Genomic DNA, 17,715 nt, shown 5'->3' with positions numbered 1-17,715 from the left:
GCTTCATGAAATGAACTATCATGGATACTAGTTGGAGAGCTACAAAGTACTTATTGTATTAATAAATGTAGATTGATTTTCATGGGGTGTTTTAGAGTAACTTTCTAAAATGTTCCACAGGAGATAATTTTATGAACTGTTTAATTATTAATTATTGGGTATGGTGCTATACTCAAAAAAACAAAGTCACACTGAAAAGGAAAAAAAAACTAAAATGTTCTTTTTCTAAACAGACTGACTCTGATCAGTGCTGCCCATATGTTCATGAGTGTGACGTCACCCACTAAAGCATGGACAATCTACCAGGAGCCACCGCCATGAAGGAAACTGAGTCTCCATCCCTTGGCAGCCATCAACTACAAAGAACATTTCAGTCAGGGGTGGGGCTTCATGAATCCCTCCATCGTCCTTGCTGGGATTTTTACTTGCTCCAACTTGTACCGGTCTTCTACAGGCAGCCACAGCTGCTGAAAGCTCATGAATGCAGCAGCCCCTGCTATGTCCAGAAGATACCGTTTTATGGCAGCTCTCCCCATTCTTTGGCTCTTGCAATCTTTCTGCCCCCTCTTTTGTGATGTCCCTGAATATTGGGGGAAGAAAGTAAATACAGATGTCCCATTTAGGACTCAGTGCTGCACAGTCATTTATTTTCTGCACTCTGATCAACTGTGACTTAGTTCACCTTTCTTGACATCATTTTAAAAAAACTTACTATTCCATATATCATCTTAATGTTTTATTTAGAAAAAGGAGATTAATAATAAAGACAGAATTTTCAGTTGAAAGGATATATAGACTATCAAAAAGTAGACACCTATAGCAAAAGTAGCACTATCAATGATATCAATGAGTGCTTACCAAGCCCTGCCCTATGTAATTTCATGTCTGTATCTAAGGCAGTTGGGGGAACGTGGTCTACAATTTCTATTTCACAACCTGCATCTACTGGCCATTTCTCATACCAGACTGACAACTTGATAAAGCAATGCTACATACTGTGAGAAAGGGTAGGTTAGGGCTAAAGCAGAACTTTTTGACTGTCAGTAAAACATTTAAACATAGAACAACAAACAGAAGATATAGCAAGTAAAGTCAGTTTGAAGGCTTGGGTGGCAGAGAAGGACCATATAATCTCTCTGAGAAGCACTACATCGTCTGATTGTTTCTTCTGTCTTGTAAGTACTATATCCACAAGATCCTGTTATTTTCATTTCAATCAACAAGAAATTGCTATGCTATAGGAAGGTTATGGCTGTGGTTCAGTTGAACCATCCCTGCTTTTCTGGGACCAAGTGAGCTTGATCATGATGGATAATCTTTTTGATGTGTTCTTGAATTGAGTTTGCAAACATTATATTGAGAATTTTTACAACCACATCTATCAGAGATTCTGACCTCTAGTTTTCTTTTTTGTTAAGCCTTTGTTAATGTTGTATCAGGGTAAAATTTGCTTTGAAAAAAGAATTTATAAAAGTTTCTTCATTTTCTATTATACTAAATAATTTGTTTCTTTTTTGAAGGTCTGGTAGAATTTTGTCCTGAATCCATCTGGTCTTGAATTTTTTTTTAATTTGAGAGTTTTTAAATTACTATTTCTATTTCACTGAAGGTTATGGGTCTATTTAAATTATTAACTTCATCTTGATATAGTTTTGGTAAGCCATATATATCTAGAAATTCATTTTTTATAGATTTTTTCCAATTTTGTATAATATAAATGTTTTTAAAAACATACTTATGATTCTCTGAATTTCCCCAGTATCTACTGTAATATCTCCATTTCTATATCTAATTTTATTAATTTGGATTTGAGCTCTCTTTTGCTTAATTTGGATGAAGGTTTGTTAATTTTGCTAACCTTTTCGAAGGAAAAAATTGCCATTTTAGCAATTCTTTGTATCATTTTTCTTCATTTCTCTTTCATTCATTTCAGCCCTGATTTTGATTATCTTTTCCCAAATACTCTTTTGGGAGTTGTTTGTTCTTGTTTCTCCAAAGCTTTCAAGTGTATCCTTAAATTATTAATTTGAGATCTTATGTTATTGATACAGACACTAGATGATGAAATCTTTCCTCTTGAGAGTCCACTGTATCAAAATCACAGATATTTATCATGCTGTAGTTTCATTTTCATTCAATTCTAAGAATTTTAAAATTTCCTTCTTGATTTCTACTTTGATCCAATTATCATTCATGAGTGTGCTGCTTAGTTTCCATGAGTGTGCAATTTATGCACTTCCTTTTGATGCTGATATCCAACTTTATTCCATTGTGGTCAAAAAGAATGAAGAACATTATTTCAACTTTCCTGTATTTGTTTAGATTTGTTTTGTTCTAATATGTGATTGATATTGGAGAAAGTTCTATGAGCTGCTGAGCATAATGTATATGCTCTTTAATGTTTGGGTGGAATGTTAAGTAGATAACTGTTAGGTCTGTTTGATTTATGATGTCAGTTTAACTCCAAAGTTTCCAGGTAGTTAGCTTTTTTGTTTTCAATGATCTGTATATTGGTGAGAGTAGAAATCACTTACGTGTTATGGTCAATCTGTGGTTTCATATCAAAGAGTGTCTCTTTTAGGAAATTGGATATCTCTATGTTTGGTGCATATATGTTTAAGATTTTAATTTGAGGCAAGATCTTGCTACGTAGTCCTGGCTAGTTTGTAACTCACTATTTAGCCCAGGTTGTACTCTGACTCATGGTAATCCTTTTGCCTTAACCTCCTGAGCACTGAAATTATATATATGAGTCATCAAAATTGTTTATTATTTATTTATCTTGTTTTTTGAGACAAGGTCTATGTAGTCCAGACTGGCCTCAAACTCACCATGTAGCCAAGAATCACCTTGAACTCTTGATCTTCTTGCCTCTACCTCCTGGGATTACAGGTGGTGTGCTATGACTTCTGCCTCCCATATTCTATTTCAGTCTTTTAAATGAAAAAACACCTCTTTGCAGTTGCTAAAAATTCTCTTCTTCAAAAAAAATTATTTATTTTTATTTTATGCACACATGCAACACATGTGTGCCTGGTGCCAGAGGAGAACAGAAGGTGTTATATCCTTTGGAACAGGAATTACAGGTGTTTGTGAACCAGTATGTGAGTGCTGGGAATCAAACCCAGACCCTCTGCAAGAGCACCAAGCACTCTTAGTGCTTCTGTCTCAGTCTCCAAGTGCTTAGATCACAGTTATGAGCCACCATACCTGGCAAGAGCAGTAAGTACTTTGAGCTATCTCTCCAGGCGTGAAAATTCTCTACTTTTGTATATGGTATTGGGAACTGAGCCCAGGGACTTGTAATGAAGCCAACTACCTACCACTGAATTACATCCCTCAACAACTTTATCAAGGGAAATCTTCTTGATCTTAATGCAAATATGTAAACAATAATACAGAAAGAGAACCTTTTTTTCTCATCCCAGTAAATATGGTAAATTTTTCATAATTGCCTTTTACTAAAAAGAGAATCTGATGTGGATTCCCCTCTGTATTCTGTGAATACCACTGGTTTTAATTAAAAAAAAAAAACTGCTTTCGACTTATACTAAGGCAGAACTTAGCTAGGCAGGGGAAACTAAACTGAATGCTGGAAGAAAGAAGACAGAGTCTAGGGGAAGCCATGTAGCCCCACCGGAGACAGACACTGGGAACTTTGCCAGGTAAGCCACAGCCACATGGCAATATACAAATTACTAAAAATAGGTTAAATTAAGATATAAGTGTTACCCAATAAGAAGCTAGAACTAAGGGGTAAAGCAGTATTTTAAATAATATAGTTTCTGTGTGATTATTTTGGAGCTGAGCAGCCTTGTGCCCATTTTCAAATTAATGTCATTCTTACTAACAAAACTCAAATTTGTACTGTAAACCACCACAACAAAACAATACAGCTGTTTTTTGGAAGAGGTAGAAAACAGCCCTTGGCATATTCTAAAAGGGTCATTGGGATGTGTTGCAAGGAAGCTGCTTGTTCATCCTGGCCACCTGGTTAGCTTACCCCCAAAATAACCACACAGAAACTGTATAAATTAAAACACTGCTTGGTCCATTAGCTCTAGCTTCTTATTGGCTAACTCCTACATCTTTATTTAACCCATTTCTATCAATTTGTATATCACCACGAGGTTGTGGCCTACCAGAAAAGTTTCAGCACGTCTATCTCTGGCCACAGATCCATGGTGTCCCTCTGATTCTGCTTTCTTCCTTCCGGAATTCAGTTCTGTCTTCTCCACCTACCTAAGTTCTGCCCTATCAGGTCAAGGCAGTTTCTTTATTCATTAACCAATACAAGCAACACACAGAGGGGACTCCCTCAGGGATATATTCCCAAAACAAACTCAAATTCTAGTTTTGGATGATCCAGCCTAGTAGACATGGTATTTTCTAAAGCTATGACATCAAGATTTTTTTTAATATTTTAAGATTAGGAACTAGGATGCCTTAGGACTCTCAAATACTAGAAATCTGTTGCACTGGGGAAAATGAATAAAAGCCCAAGCTAAGCCCTGCTGTTTTTAACTCAAGTTAAAAACTGGCTACACAAAATATGTGGCTTCAATATGAACACCAGTAGCATCTACTACTATATACAGAGCTAAATACTTTCAAACTCTTGATTTTAAATTTTACTGCTTTCATTTGGCACAGCCACCTGCTCCTTCATGCTCATGTTATAACAGACACCTCTTCCTCCTTCTTCCTGAAGCACACCTAGCTTTGGAGGTCTCTCGGCTTCCTCAGAATATCTTGTCTAGGTCATCCAGAAAGGGGAGTCTGCTGCCCTAATGGATAGCCATATAGACAGAGGTCACAGCATTCATTTTACAGATATTTCACACAGCACTGCAAACCAGGCACAGTTACCTCTAGTCAGATTACTGCAAAAACCACTTCTACCCAAGGCGCATCAGGTCAATTTTAGCTCCATCTGTGTTTGGGTGATAACGAGAACTTGACAGAGGAAAAAGACAGGGATAAAATCAAACCCATGTGATTTTGACAGGAAGGATTTGTTTCTGCCTGTCCTGGTTTCTCTCTACATAATGAAATCTATTTTTCATTTTTCACAGAGCCATAACTTTCTAGAGTCCTATTAACAAGTAATTCTCTTCAGCTACAAATCTTTAAAGATAAAATTGTCATACATTTGGTCATCTTGTTTTTGGCACTGGCATTTCTACCTTGTATATGTCCTTGACTTTGCTTTGGTTTGGCTTTCTGAGGAGGGTCTCAGTCTGCTGCTCAGGTTGGCCTCCAGCTTATGGAGATCTTCTTCCCTTAAGCTTTCCTAATGCTGGGATAACAGTCATGAGCCATCATATCCAGAGAGTAGACCAGGCTGGCCTCAAACTCACAGAGATTCACCTGCCTCTGTCTCTGCCTCCTGAGTGCTGGGATTAAAGCACCATCACTGCCTAGCAACACTTTCCTTTGTTAAAAAAAGCAAAAGTGCTCATATGATTAGGGTTTATATCTATAATTCAGATTTGGGAAACAAATAAAATTGGTAGCTGAAGAGGTTGAACTAAGCATAAAAAAATATAATGTGGGTAAAAGGATAACAGAACTCACTCATGCTTGAGTGAGAGCAAACCCTGATTTGGAAGGAGTATAAACAAGTACTCAGGCCTGGGAGAAAATGAGTAACTTTACCCTCTGTACAAGGAACAATAGGTATGAAGAAGTGCTGCCTAGTATTATAGGCAGAATTCTTTCTGAAAGTTCAAAGGAAGCATTATAGAGTAATGTGAATTTCTCTATAGCTAGGGTGTACTTGAAATATTCACCTTGCAAAATTTTCACTTTTACTAGATCTCTTACTAAAATACAGAAAAGAATTTCCTTAGTTTCAGTGGCTGGAAACCTTAGACTTTCTGACATGACAATAACAATCAAGTTTTCAGTTCACTGCTTAACCAGAGACTATAGAACAAAGGTTGAGAGTGTTGCTCTTACCTCCATGATGGGGTTGGAGGCCAAGACCTTTTCTTCAACATTGGCCTCACTGGCAGAACCACTTACAGTTGCAAAGTATCGCATGGCATACTTAGCTGAGACGGTCTTTCCTGCACCCGATTCTCCGCTTACAATGATGGATTGATTTCGTTCATCCCTATAAAACAAATAAGAGTGATTGCCAGTGCATCTACTCCTGAATGTGATTCCTTCTGATTCTTTCTCCCCATGAGGCAGAGTGAATTTCTGCTAGTTCATATACATAACAACGTAGAAACAAATATATTTATTTGAAACATATAAACATACCTGAAACAAATAAACGTATTTATTTGAAACAATATTAAGAAACATAGTATTTCATAATGACCACCTAGACACAAGGACAGAAAAGGGTATACTATTAACTTAAAAGAATCATATAACTAAGGACAACTCTGTGTTACAGTCATTCTGAATTTTCCATGTATCTCACAGTATTTTATTCATGGAGATTTTTGTTGAAATTTTAAAATATTGTTGTCAGCTACCATAGAATAAAAGGGGAAGTCAGGCAGTGCTGATGCATGCCTTTAATCCCAGCACTCTGGAGACAGAGGCAGGTGGATCTCTGTGAGTTGGAGGCCAGCCTGGTCTACAAGGAGCTAGTTCCAGGATAGGCACCAAAGCTACAGAAAAACCCTGTCTTGGAAAAAAAAAAAAGAAAAAGAAAAAGAAAGAAAAGAATAAAAAGGGGAATACTGGATCCACAACAAAATAATTTAGAAAAAGGTTCTTAATTAAAGCTGTTTATAATCACTTGAAATATTTCAAATTGTCTATCTGCTAATGATCTGTGAAGTAGAATCACCCAAAAGCTCCTATTCCTACCAAGTACCTACAGAACCAGGTAAAAATCCACTTTGTTGGCTAATTTCATTTTAAAAAATGTCATCACACTCATGTCTGAAGATACAGTAATAGAATACTATTATTTTTTGCTGTTGTGTGAAGATGAAGCCTAAGTTGCAATGGAGACTCAGGATGTTGGGGATGTGAGACCGTGAGTCACTGATTAAGGAAAGCTGCATGCCAGAATGAAGTGGCCATGAATGAATACTTCATGCCACAATGAAGTATGCTGGAAGTATATAACTTGTTTTCTATTTTATAGGAGTTCGTAGTTAAGAAATGGCTTCGAGTCTCAGATGAGACTTGGACTTAGAATTTTTAAACAGTATTGGGACTAACAAATACTATGGAGACTTTAGTGCAATTTGACTGATTGCACTTTACATTATTATATACATTATATAAGTAAAAGTAAAAATAAAAGAAATAGAGGTTTAAAAAAAAGAGGGAAATGGTGTGGGAGAATTGTCTGTATTCTGTCAATCATATTTTAATAAAACGCTGATTGGCCAGGCAGACAGTATAGGCGGGAAAGCCAGACAGGAAGTAGGGGTGGAGCAAAGAGACTGAGAGTATTCTGGGAAGCAGGAAACTTCCTCAGCTATTCCCGCCCAGATCACCGAAGAGGCAACATGTGAGCTGACAGCTGAGAAAGGTACTGAGCCGTGTGGCTAACATAGATAACAATAATGGATTAATATAAGTTACAAGGACTAATAAGAAGCCTGACCTAATGGGCCAATCAGTTTATAACCTTATGGAGTCTTGTGTGTGATTTTCCTTGGGAGTTGCCGGTTGTGGGGTACCGGGCGGAACAGATACCCCAACAAACCGGTCCTCATGTTACACTAGACCATCTTATAGTTGATTAAACGAAGATCCTGAGATTTAAGTTCTATGGCTATTAGAAGAGAAATAATTAGTACAGATAGCTCTTTTTTAAAAATTATTTCAAGGTTAATTTGACAGTATTAACTTTTTACTCATTCAAAACTATAAGTAAAACTTAGGAACATTGCTCTATGACTCAGAAAAAAAGCAGGAAATATATAAGATTAAGATGATAACACAACACATGGCTTTACGAAAACAAAACTAATTTTTGATGTTTTAATAGAATAACACTGTGATTTTGGTAAAGGAGAACAATCAGGGCCCAGTGATGTGGCTCAGAGTCAGTCAGTTGGCTCAGTACTAAGACTGATGAACTGAGCTCCATCCTTGAAATTCACATGAAAAGAGAACTGACTCCCATAAGTTTTCCTCTGTGCTAACACACACACACACACCCCACACCACACACTACACACAAATAAACAGTTTTAAGATGAGAAAAGACAAGTATGAATGTGAGGAAAGGAATAAAAAAGAAACAAAGACCCCAAACTCCACTCACCTTTTCTCCTCTAGAAGCCAACAGGCCTATTAAAGGAAGAGTCGGACAACATGGGCACTGTTCTCTAAGGAGCATGTTTAAAATGGAGATGGGGCATGACCATTTCTAACTAAAACCCCTATGACAGGGCTATCACGATGGCTCTACAGGAAAAGGCACTTGCACCAGGCCCTTTCCTGGCCTCCTCAGGTACTGCACCAACATGATACACATATATACATGCAGGTAAAATATTCATATATATGGATTAAAAAAATAAACTAAGATGGAAACCCACCTCTTCACCCCTACCATGTACACATGATCCACTCTTCCTGTAACCTCTTCATCTCTAGAAAGGGAAATGCTCACTTTCTAGCTCTCAGAACAAATTCTTGTTATTATTTTGATTCCTACTTCTCTTTTACCCTGTATCAGCCAGTTTTTTCTAAGTTCCATTTTAAAAATATATCCAGAATATATACCTATTCCTTCTCGCCACCCTCATTAATATTCTAAACTGAATTGTTAGTTCTCACTTAGTTAATTGATTAACCTACCCCATCTCCTGAGTTTTACCCTAGCTTGCTCTGTTTTGTTATTGTAAAGTTACTTTGTTGTGATTTCAAACTTGTAGAAAACTACATGCACAGTAAAATGAATACCTGCTTATGTTTGCCTCAGAGCCAGGAGCTGTCCCCTTGCTATGTTTCTTTATTTCTCTCAATCTAATACTTTCTGCAGCATTTTGAGTGTGGATTGTAAACATGTATCTTCCTACCACCTTCACAATATGGTTCCTAATTAGAGCTTTGTTCTTACCAATTTATAAGGACCAAAGTCAGGAAAGTTAACACTGCCATAATAACACTCCCATTTAATCAATCACCCTATTAAAGCCTCATTTACTTTTATTCTTTACCAGGCTTTGTTTGTGGGGTGGAACTTCTATCTAATTTGCTGCGCATCATGTCCAGGACACTGACTGGTTTTTGAATTGTGATTAAAATATTTCTGTCAGTAATGATGAATTATATCTTTCCTAAAGATCTGAGGGGTTTGTACAAACAGTGCTGATGTGAAACACCAAGATTCACATCTGGGAAAGATGGCGTGTTTATTTAATAAGGAGAAAAAAATAAAAAATGATCCTCCAGCACTGATTCCTAACTAAGCCAAAGCAGACATACCCTGTTTGGTGACTGTAGATTTTGTGGATGCAGATTCGTTAACACAAAAGATAAATATCCTAACTAACTGAAGCATATTTTCAAAGTATCTATAAGAGAAAATTAGGCAAAGAAAAACAACAACCTTCAATTAAGAAGTCATACTAATGACTAGGAGGTGGTGGCACCCATCTTTAATCCCAGCACTCTGTGAGTTCGACACCAGCCTGATTTACAAGTGCAACCTCCAGGACATCTAAGTCTGTTACACACAAAAACCCTGTCTCGGAAAAAAAGAAAGAAATCATACTGACTGATTCACGGGAAATATCATGTGGGATGAGGAGAATGCCAGGAAGCAAGCTGAATCTGCTGACATTTGAGGGTTGCCACCACAATGATGAAAGAACCCTGCTTTCAGATTTAAGAACAGTACTGGGGTTGAGAATGACTGAGCATATGCAACACTCTTGCTTTGATCCCTTGAGCCAAAGAAAGTATTTTCTGAAAAGTTGCATAATCTTTTAAGTATTATAAAATTCTTCAGAGATCAATTTTAGAGTCTAGCAGCCCATAGGATTCCCTCTCTGACTAGTGAGTCTCAGGCTATTCTGAGTGGTGTCAGCATTGTACTGAGAAGCTCAAGAACTAGAAGAATCAAGTACTAGTAGACACTGTTCAGCTTAGAGGAAAACGTACTGACAGGTGGAATTTTCTCAACGTCAAGCTTTAAACTTTGGGCCGGGGGATGGGGGTAGGGGTGAAATGTACCTTTAATCCCAGCATTTGGGAGGCAGAGGCAGGGGGATCTCTGTGAGTTCAAGGCCAGCCTAGTCTATAAGAGCTAGTTCCAGGACAGGCTCCAAAGTTACAGAGCAACCCTGTCTCAAAAAAAAAAAAAGCTTTAAAATTTGGATAATCATTACCATTTTATAGAAGTATCAGGCATAATGTATCATATTATATATACCGCTAGTTCACTTAGCAATTTTATATTTAATATACTAATGTTTTACTCAGACTAATTGAATTTTAAAAAATGATCTTCCTATTGATGGCACCTTAGAAAAATTAAACAACTTCTCTGAGTCTCAATTTTACCAACTGTAAAATGAAGTTTTAATTTAATAATTTAATAAGAACACCAAACTCAAAAAGTTGTTGTGAAGATAAATTTTGTTGGTAAATTGAAAGTAACTAATCAATACCATGTAGGGAGACAGCAGACAGTTAACTTTAGCTCTTATTAGAAGTACTATTATTATTAAAACTTATATGGGCTCTTAAATTGAAATAATTATAAAATTCTGTCACAGTCTGATCCCAAAATGTACACTGGTTTCAAAAGAGAAAATAAAGGCCTCTATAGTGTTAGTTTCCTTTCTGTTTTATAAACTGCTTTGGGAGTTTCCCAGTTCATATTTTACCAAGTTCCTCCTTGTAAGCAGGAGAAATTAATCCCTTCTATGCACCCATCCTTTCACATTACAACATATTATTTATTATTCAGAGTACAATCTTATCTTGAATGCACTTTTATTTCCAAGTCTCTGCCCTCAAACTGTTAGGGCTCTGTGGGTGATATGAGGCACATTTTGCAGATGTTCTTTATACAAACATAACTGATGTCATATTATAAATTTTTAATTGCTACATAGAGAGATAATTTATTTTCCAGCCCATAGGTCTTTTAGTTCATCTGTTCCTTTTCTGAGAGACATTAGAGAAGTCTTACTACGGTTACTATGAAACTTTGACTCTCTCACCTATAAAACACAATACCTGCCCTCGCTTTGTCATAAGAGCATGATGAGACTCCAAAGGTAACTTAAAACCAAACTATATAATCTGTGTATTATTGTAAGATTTTAATATTTAATTAAATAGTTCAAACAATCTAAGACAAATTGGCCAAAACTACTTAGGCAGTAATTATTTACAAGTTCTTATTTTCTTTAAACACCCATGACATAGCAAAGAATAAATTATCTTATCTAACAAGAGCCATGAAATGATGAAAGAAATTCCTACCAACCTTGCCATTTGCTTATAAGCCTCTTCAGCTACTGCAAAGATGTGAGGATCCATGTCACCCATGTTCTGGCCACTGTATGCATTAATAATATCTTCTCCATAAATAGGCAGCTGTTCATAGGGATTTATAGCTACCAGGACTATTCCTGGGGGAGGAGGGTTAGAAAGAAAATGAAATCAGTGATATCCCAATGGGCACATCAAACTTGGAAAAGTGAAGCAGCACAAAACCTTGTTTCAATTTAGTTCATACTAAACTAATGAATTGCTCAATGGTCAAAATATATCACAGTCATTGTCATTCTAAATTATTATACATAATCCTAACTAATCTAGACTACATTGTTTAAAATAATGTGACCTGGATAGGGATGGGGCTCAGAAGCAGAGGATTTGTCAATCATTCAGAAACCTCTGGGTTTTATCTCCATTGTGGAAAAAGAAAAATAAGTGTTTTAAACAATTTAAATATCTTCATATTTAGCTTTAAAAAATTGCAGGCTGAAGAGATGGCTCAGGGGTAAAGAGCACTTGCTGACCTTGCAGAGGACCTGAGTTCAGGTCCCAGCACCCATGACCCATGTCAGGCAGCTCACAACTGCCTGTAACTCCAACTCCTGGGAATCAGACCGTCTAGACTTTGCAAGCACCAAAATGCATGTATACACACACACACACACACACACACACACACACACACACACACACTTATTTCTAGAGATTTATCCAATGAAATAAACAGAGATTCATTCAAAGGGTTTTCTTTTAGAAGGATATCACACTGGTAGTCATACAGTGAAAACAGAAACCAAAAAAATATATACTGGAATCATTGTAATTCTACATAAGCATTGTTGCGTACCACAGAATACTGAGTATTCTGAATTCTGAAGAACTAAGTGTCATAGAAAGTGGAGATAGGTAAAGAATCAGAAGTTCAAGGTTATCCTTAGCTACATAATGCATTCCAGAACAGTCTGGGCTATATGAGACACTGCCTCAAAAGAAAAAAAAATCATGAAAAATATGGCATGTGCAAAAAAAATAATAAACTGAAAGACTGGTGAGAGGGTTCAGTACTTAAGAGAGCTGCTTTTGTACAGGACCTGGGTTTGGTTCCCAGCACCACAAGTGGTTCATCACCACCCATAACTCCAGTTCCAGGGCATCTTATACCCTCTTCTGACCTCCACAGGCACCTGATATATTACACATGTGGTGTACATGCCACATACAAACATGCAGACAAAACACTCATACACATAATTCTTAAAATATAAATTGAAGAAAAACAAGGAAAAATATTTAAATAATAAGGAGAAAGAAAGGTTATCAATAAGGATATGTAGGAAAAAGTGGCTGTGCCTGCTTAAATAGACAATACTGAAATCATGATAAACATGACATGGGCCAGCAAGCCAATGAACACATGGGAAGGAGTGAACACCAGGATCTGGACCTCAAAAGAGACATGATTAGTAGGAGAGAGGGAAGATCATGAGGGAGAAGAGTCAGAGAAGTGGGAGGAAATAACTATGAACAAAATAGAGAAGAGAAAAACATAGACAGATGGGGCTAGAATAAGAACTGCAGCCATGCACACATGTTCAAGCTTCACTTTGGAGAAAACCATCATGAGCTGGGCTGCTGGCAGCTAGCATTGCAGGAAAGAGACACTTGTCACATGTCAGTCCTGGGTGTCTAAGTAAGGATAAAGGTAGCACTAACCTTGCACCTGCACCGAATGCCAGTCTGTGGACACCTACTCTTCATGGAGTAGGTTTTTTTTTTAATTAAAAATTTCCACCTCCTCCCCGCCTCCCTTTTCCCTCCCCCTCCCCACCCCCTCCTCCGTCTCTAGTCCTAAGAGCAGTCAGGGTTCCCTGCCCCGTGGGAAGTCCAAGGTTCTCCCGCCTCCATCCAGGTCTATAAAGGTGAGCATCCAAACAAATCAGGCTCCCACAAAGTCAGTCCATGCAGTAGAATCAAAACCCAGTGCCATTGTCCTTGGCTTCTCAGTCAGCCTTCATTGCCAGCCACATTCAGAGTGCCCAGTTTGATCACATGCTCCATCACTCCCAGTCCAGCTGGCCTTGGTGAGCTCCCATTAGATCAGTCCCATCTTCTCAGTGTGGACACACCCCTCGTGGTCCTGACTTCCTTGCTCATGTTCTCCCTCCTTCTGCTCCTCATTAGGACCTTGGGAGCTCAGTCCAGTGCATGGAGTAGGTTTTTATGAGATGAAAAGAACTGGTGACTTCAGCATCTGACACGACTGGGAGAGGATGGTCCAAAAAACTGGACCTGTTCTTTTTAAGTTGAGTGAAACCATGTAAATTCACAAATAACTTTATTTGGCATGAACTGTAACCAGCTACTGGATATTGGCAAATCTTTGTGGTAACTTTGAAGTGATTTTGTATATATGAGAAATTCAACCAAGCTGGCTTTCCCCATCTGCATTTCCATTACTACATCCACCAAAGGAAAGCTTATAGCTCATCAGGAAAACACTTACCACAATACGTATAAATAAGTTTGGAATCGATGAAGCGAACGCGGAGATTATGCAACACAGCAGGCTCATGAAGATAGCTGAGGGCTGTGAGATCATTTTCTCCAACAAGTATGTCAGGGTTCCGTAAGTGAGGCAGCTCCTTGGTCTTTGGATCTAGACGGTATTCTAAATCCTGAGGACAGAAGATGCAAATCTACGTCAATAATGATTAACGTGAAACAGACCTATGCACTTAATTATTCCCTATTTCTGATTTGCCTCTTGGCTTTTAAATGTATTTATTTTCTATCATTTTTCTATTAACAGAAAAACTGGTAAAAATAGCAAACAATAAGGAGTGGTTTCGTTTGCGACAGACATAAATCTGCACAAATAATTTAAAATTATATTTTTTAATATTTTATATTTATATTATATTTAATTACACATGTATGCATGTCTGTAGTGTGTGAGGGTGTGTACGTGTGCATGATGCAGTTGTCTAGACTGGACATTGGATTTCCTGGAATTGGAATTATAGGCAATTCCAGGGCCTATGCAGGGAACTGCCCAATGCAGGGAACCAATCTCGGGTCCTCTGGAAGAGCAATATATACTCCTACCCACTGAACCACAGCTCCAGCACCACTGTAAATGGTTTTTGTTAATATAGTGGAAGAAGTCAGAGTGTGAAGATTTTTTTTTTTGAGGCACAGATTCTCTGTAGCTTTGGAGCCTGTCCTGGAACTAGCTCTTATAGACCAGGCTGGCCTTGAAATTGCAGAGATCTTCCTGCCTCTGTCTCCCAAGTGCTGGGATTAAAGGTGTGCGCCACAACTGCGCAGCTGGAGTGTAAAGATTTTTTACCCTGAAAATTTCAACCACTAGATGAGTTCTTATCTTCCTCTTCATTCTATGTATGGGAAAGGATAGACAATATAAGAGGTCAAGAGCTTAGTTTTAAAGTCAGTCTGACCTGGGTTCAAACCCTAATACTGACACTTAACTTCTATGTGGCTTTGTATTATTTAAACTAAGTTTCTCATTTGTAAGATGGTTTAACAAAAATGACTCAAAAACTTTGGAAAAAATTAAAGAAGCAATGCTTATCACAATCTGAGAACCCCTAAGATTTCTGAAGCCCTAAGGACCCTGAGAGGCCCCTGAAATTACGTGCAACACTGTGTGTACATATTTGTACATACAAGACCTGAGTTTGATCCCCACACAGAGAAATGAAAGCAATTCCTGAACCTGTCCTCTGACCTCTATTATGTGCACCATGGCAAGAACACATATAAACACACATACATGAATATGCACACTAAATGTCAAAATAAATTTAAGGAGTACTACTCATTATAAAATCATAGGTATATGGGACTTTTTGACAACACCAATTATGAAAGTTGCCACTGTACTGTATATTAAGGACAAATAGTATAGGCCAAATGAAAAGAGGAAAAGATAGGTTCAATTATAGCGGAACATACTCATGTGTTACTACTGAAGATGTACAGAGAAGTGAAATATTTAAATCAGGTAGAAATGGATTAGCATACAGGAAAGGCAAGGAACTTTGTGCCTTTCCCCTCTGTTAGCTTCTCCAGGGATGAGGTCCTTTTCCATGGCTGACTGCTCACTGCACTGGCTCTGTCAATCCACCACTGTTTCCTTACTGCTCCAATCTGAGTGCTTTAGATTACTTTCACTACATACTGCTTGCCTGCCCACCTTCAATATCATGTTTGGGGTCAGGAAGCTCACTGATCTTTTCTGCTTATGTCTAAATAGTGTGACAATATGGACTGATAGCACACCCTGGAGGATGTGGGGCTTTAGAAATGCTCATGATCTTCATGGTTTGATAATACAATTCGTCATAGAGTTCCAGAACAGCAGAAGGGCATCCAACAATGATTTTCTCAGTCTTCATAGAAGGACGGGGCAATTATTTGGTCAGTGTAGGAAGAAAAAGAAATGGAACCGGGATATTAAAGAAGACACTAACACGGCCAAGAGTCATCTGTAACATATTTACAAAAATTTCCTCTTGAAATGGATATAATCTGCTTCTCTGAAATCACTAGTCATTATCAAATAAATGTTCACTCTAGTATTGAAAAGACCATGGTTTTTTTCTATTGTATTCTAGAACATAAACTACTGTATTTCCTTAAAAGGAAATTGGTCAGTTGCAGGGAGACTTTGTCTATTTTTCTCACATCCTGTTCTAAGAATTGCTCTTCCTCCTCTTTTTCTTCTCTTTTTGTTTGTTTTTTTTTTCTTTTTTTGAACCACGGGATCTCATGTATCCCAGGCTGGCCCTAAGTAGTTCAGGATAACTTACAAACTTCTGAATCTCCACTCTATTTCCCAAGTACTGGGACTACAGTGCACATGACTATACAGTAAGTATGTGTATATATATATATATGACTTGTTTTTATTAATTACACTGACTTCAGGAAAATCTATCTGATGCCTCTGAACCTAACAACCCATTGAGCTGTGAATTAGACATAGAAAATATAGGCCAATAGGTCTAACACAGTGCCTAATACTATAAAGCAGATAAATAATAAATGTTGGATACTGTAATTCTATAGCTTGACATTCAGGGCTTCCTTAATCTGGTCTAATCCTCTACCAAGTCTTTTTGTCTCAGCTATGTTTTCCTGAAATCCATATCCATAGTGCCTTCTCTGAAACACAAACTTCACTATTCGTATTCTAAAACACTAATTACTCTCCATATACTAGTGAAGATCAAGAGTTTTTATATTATCACTATTAATTATGATTATTATCACTTAGCTCAGGTTTTTTCCCAACTAGCTCTTATAACTTAACCTGTTTTTTTATTAATCTTCATTCTGCCATATGGTTCAATTACCTTTCCTCTGTACCTACCTGAATGATATGAAATCCTACCTCCAAACAACAATAACAAAACCGAATAAAATAGAAATAGTAATACTCTACTCACAGTATTATTGTAAAGATTAAAATAATTGTCATGGGTTCAGTATACACCTTTAATACCAGAAGAGGCAGAGGAAGGTGAATCTCAGTGAGATCCAATTTAGCCTGGCCTGTAAAGAGAGTTCTGGGCCAGGCAGTGCTCAATTGTGAGACCTTGCCTTTAAAAAAAATAAATTGTCTTTTGGGTTTTTTTGTTGTTGTTGTTCAATAGCCAGGCAGGAAGCATAGGCAGGCCAACCAGACAGGAAGTAGAGGCGGGGCAATGAGAACAGGAGAATTCTGGGAAGGAGGAAGTCCATTCTCCCCAATCCTTCCCAGATCACCGAAGAAGCAGGATGTGACCTGCCCTGCTGAAAAAGGTACCAAGTTATGTGGCTAACACAGATAAGAATAATGGGTTAATATAAGCTACAAGAGCTAATAAGAAGCCTGAGCTAATGGGCCAATCAGTTTATAATCTTATGGAGACCTCTGTGTGATTTTCTTTGGGGCTAAACGGATAAAGATACATAGAGAACCTGTTTCAAAAAGCCAAAAAGTAAAAAATAGAAGAAATAGAGGTTAAAATAAAGCCACGTAAAGATGAAAAATACTGTATGCTATTATGCTCTCTTTGAATTGTTTGAATGCTAAGGAAGGAGCAACAGCTGCTAAAAGATATTTGTTTGTAAATGCTGCTGAATTAACCCAAGATAGGTATTTTGAAAATACCTTGGCTTCAAAATTGAAGTAAAAAGGTATGTTACTTTGGAGAAGAGATTTTGCTTTTGTTTCCACAGGAAATGAGAGACTGTGGATTCATT

The 17,715-nt window shown here is 37.5% G+C and overlaps 1 protein-coding gene across 4 annotated transcripts in view; it reads right to left on the bottom strand.

Moving 5' to 3' along the window:
• Positions 1 to 17,715, bottom strand: part of Myo5a (myosin VA) — a 151,567-nt gene that overhangs the window by 83,537 nt on the left and 50,315 nt on the right. For all 4 annotated transcript variants that reach the window (XM_048423030.3, XM_048423033.3, XM_085689389.2 and 1 more), the window contains exons 3-5: positions 13,949 to 14,120; positions 11,432 to 11,576; positions 5,962 to 6,118 (exon numbers count right to left, since the gene is read on the bottom strand). In XM_048423030.3, the coding sequence (XP_048278987.3) occupies positions 5,962 to 6,118; positions 11,432 to 11,576; positions 13,949 to 14,120 (474 nt within the window). The remainder of the gene's footprint in view (positions 1 to 5,961; positions 6,119 to 11,431; positions 11,577 to 13,948; positions 14,121 to 17,715) is intronic.

The sequence above is a fragment of the Myodes glareolus genome, chromosome 4 (genome assembly GCF_982192425.1).
Source record: "Myodes glareolus chromosome 4, mMyoGla1.1, whole genome shotgun sequence".
In the NCBI taxonomy this organism is placed as follows: Eukaryota; Metazoa; Chordata; class Mammalia; order Rodentia; family Cricetidae; genus Myodes; species Myodes glareolus.
This window is presented reverse-complemented; position numbering and strand designations above follow the sequence as displayed.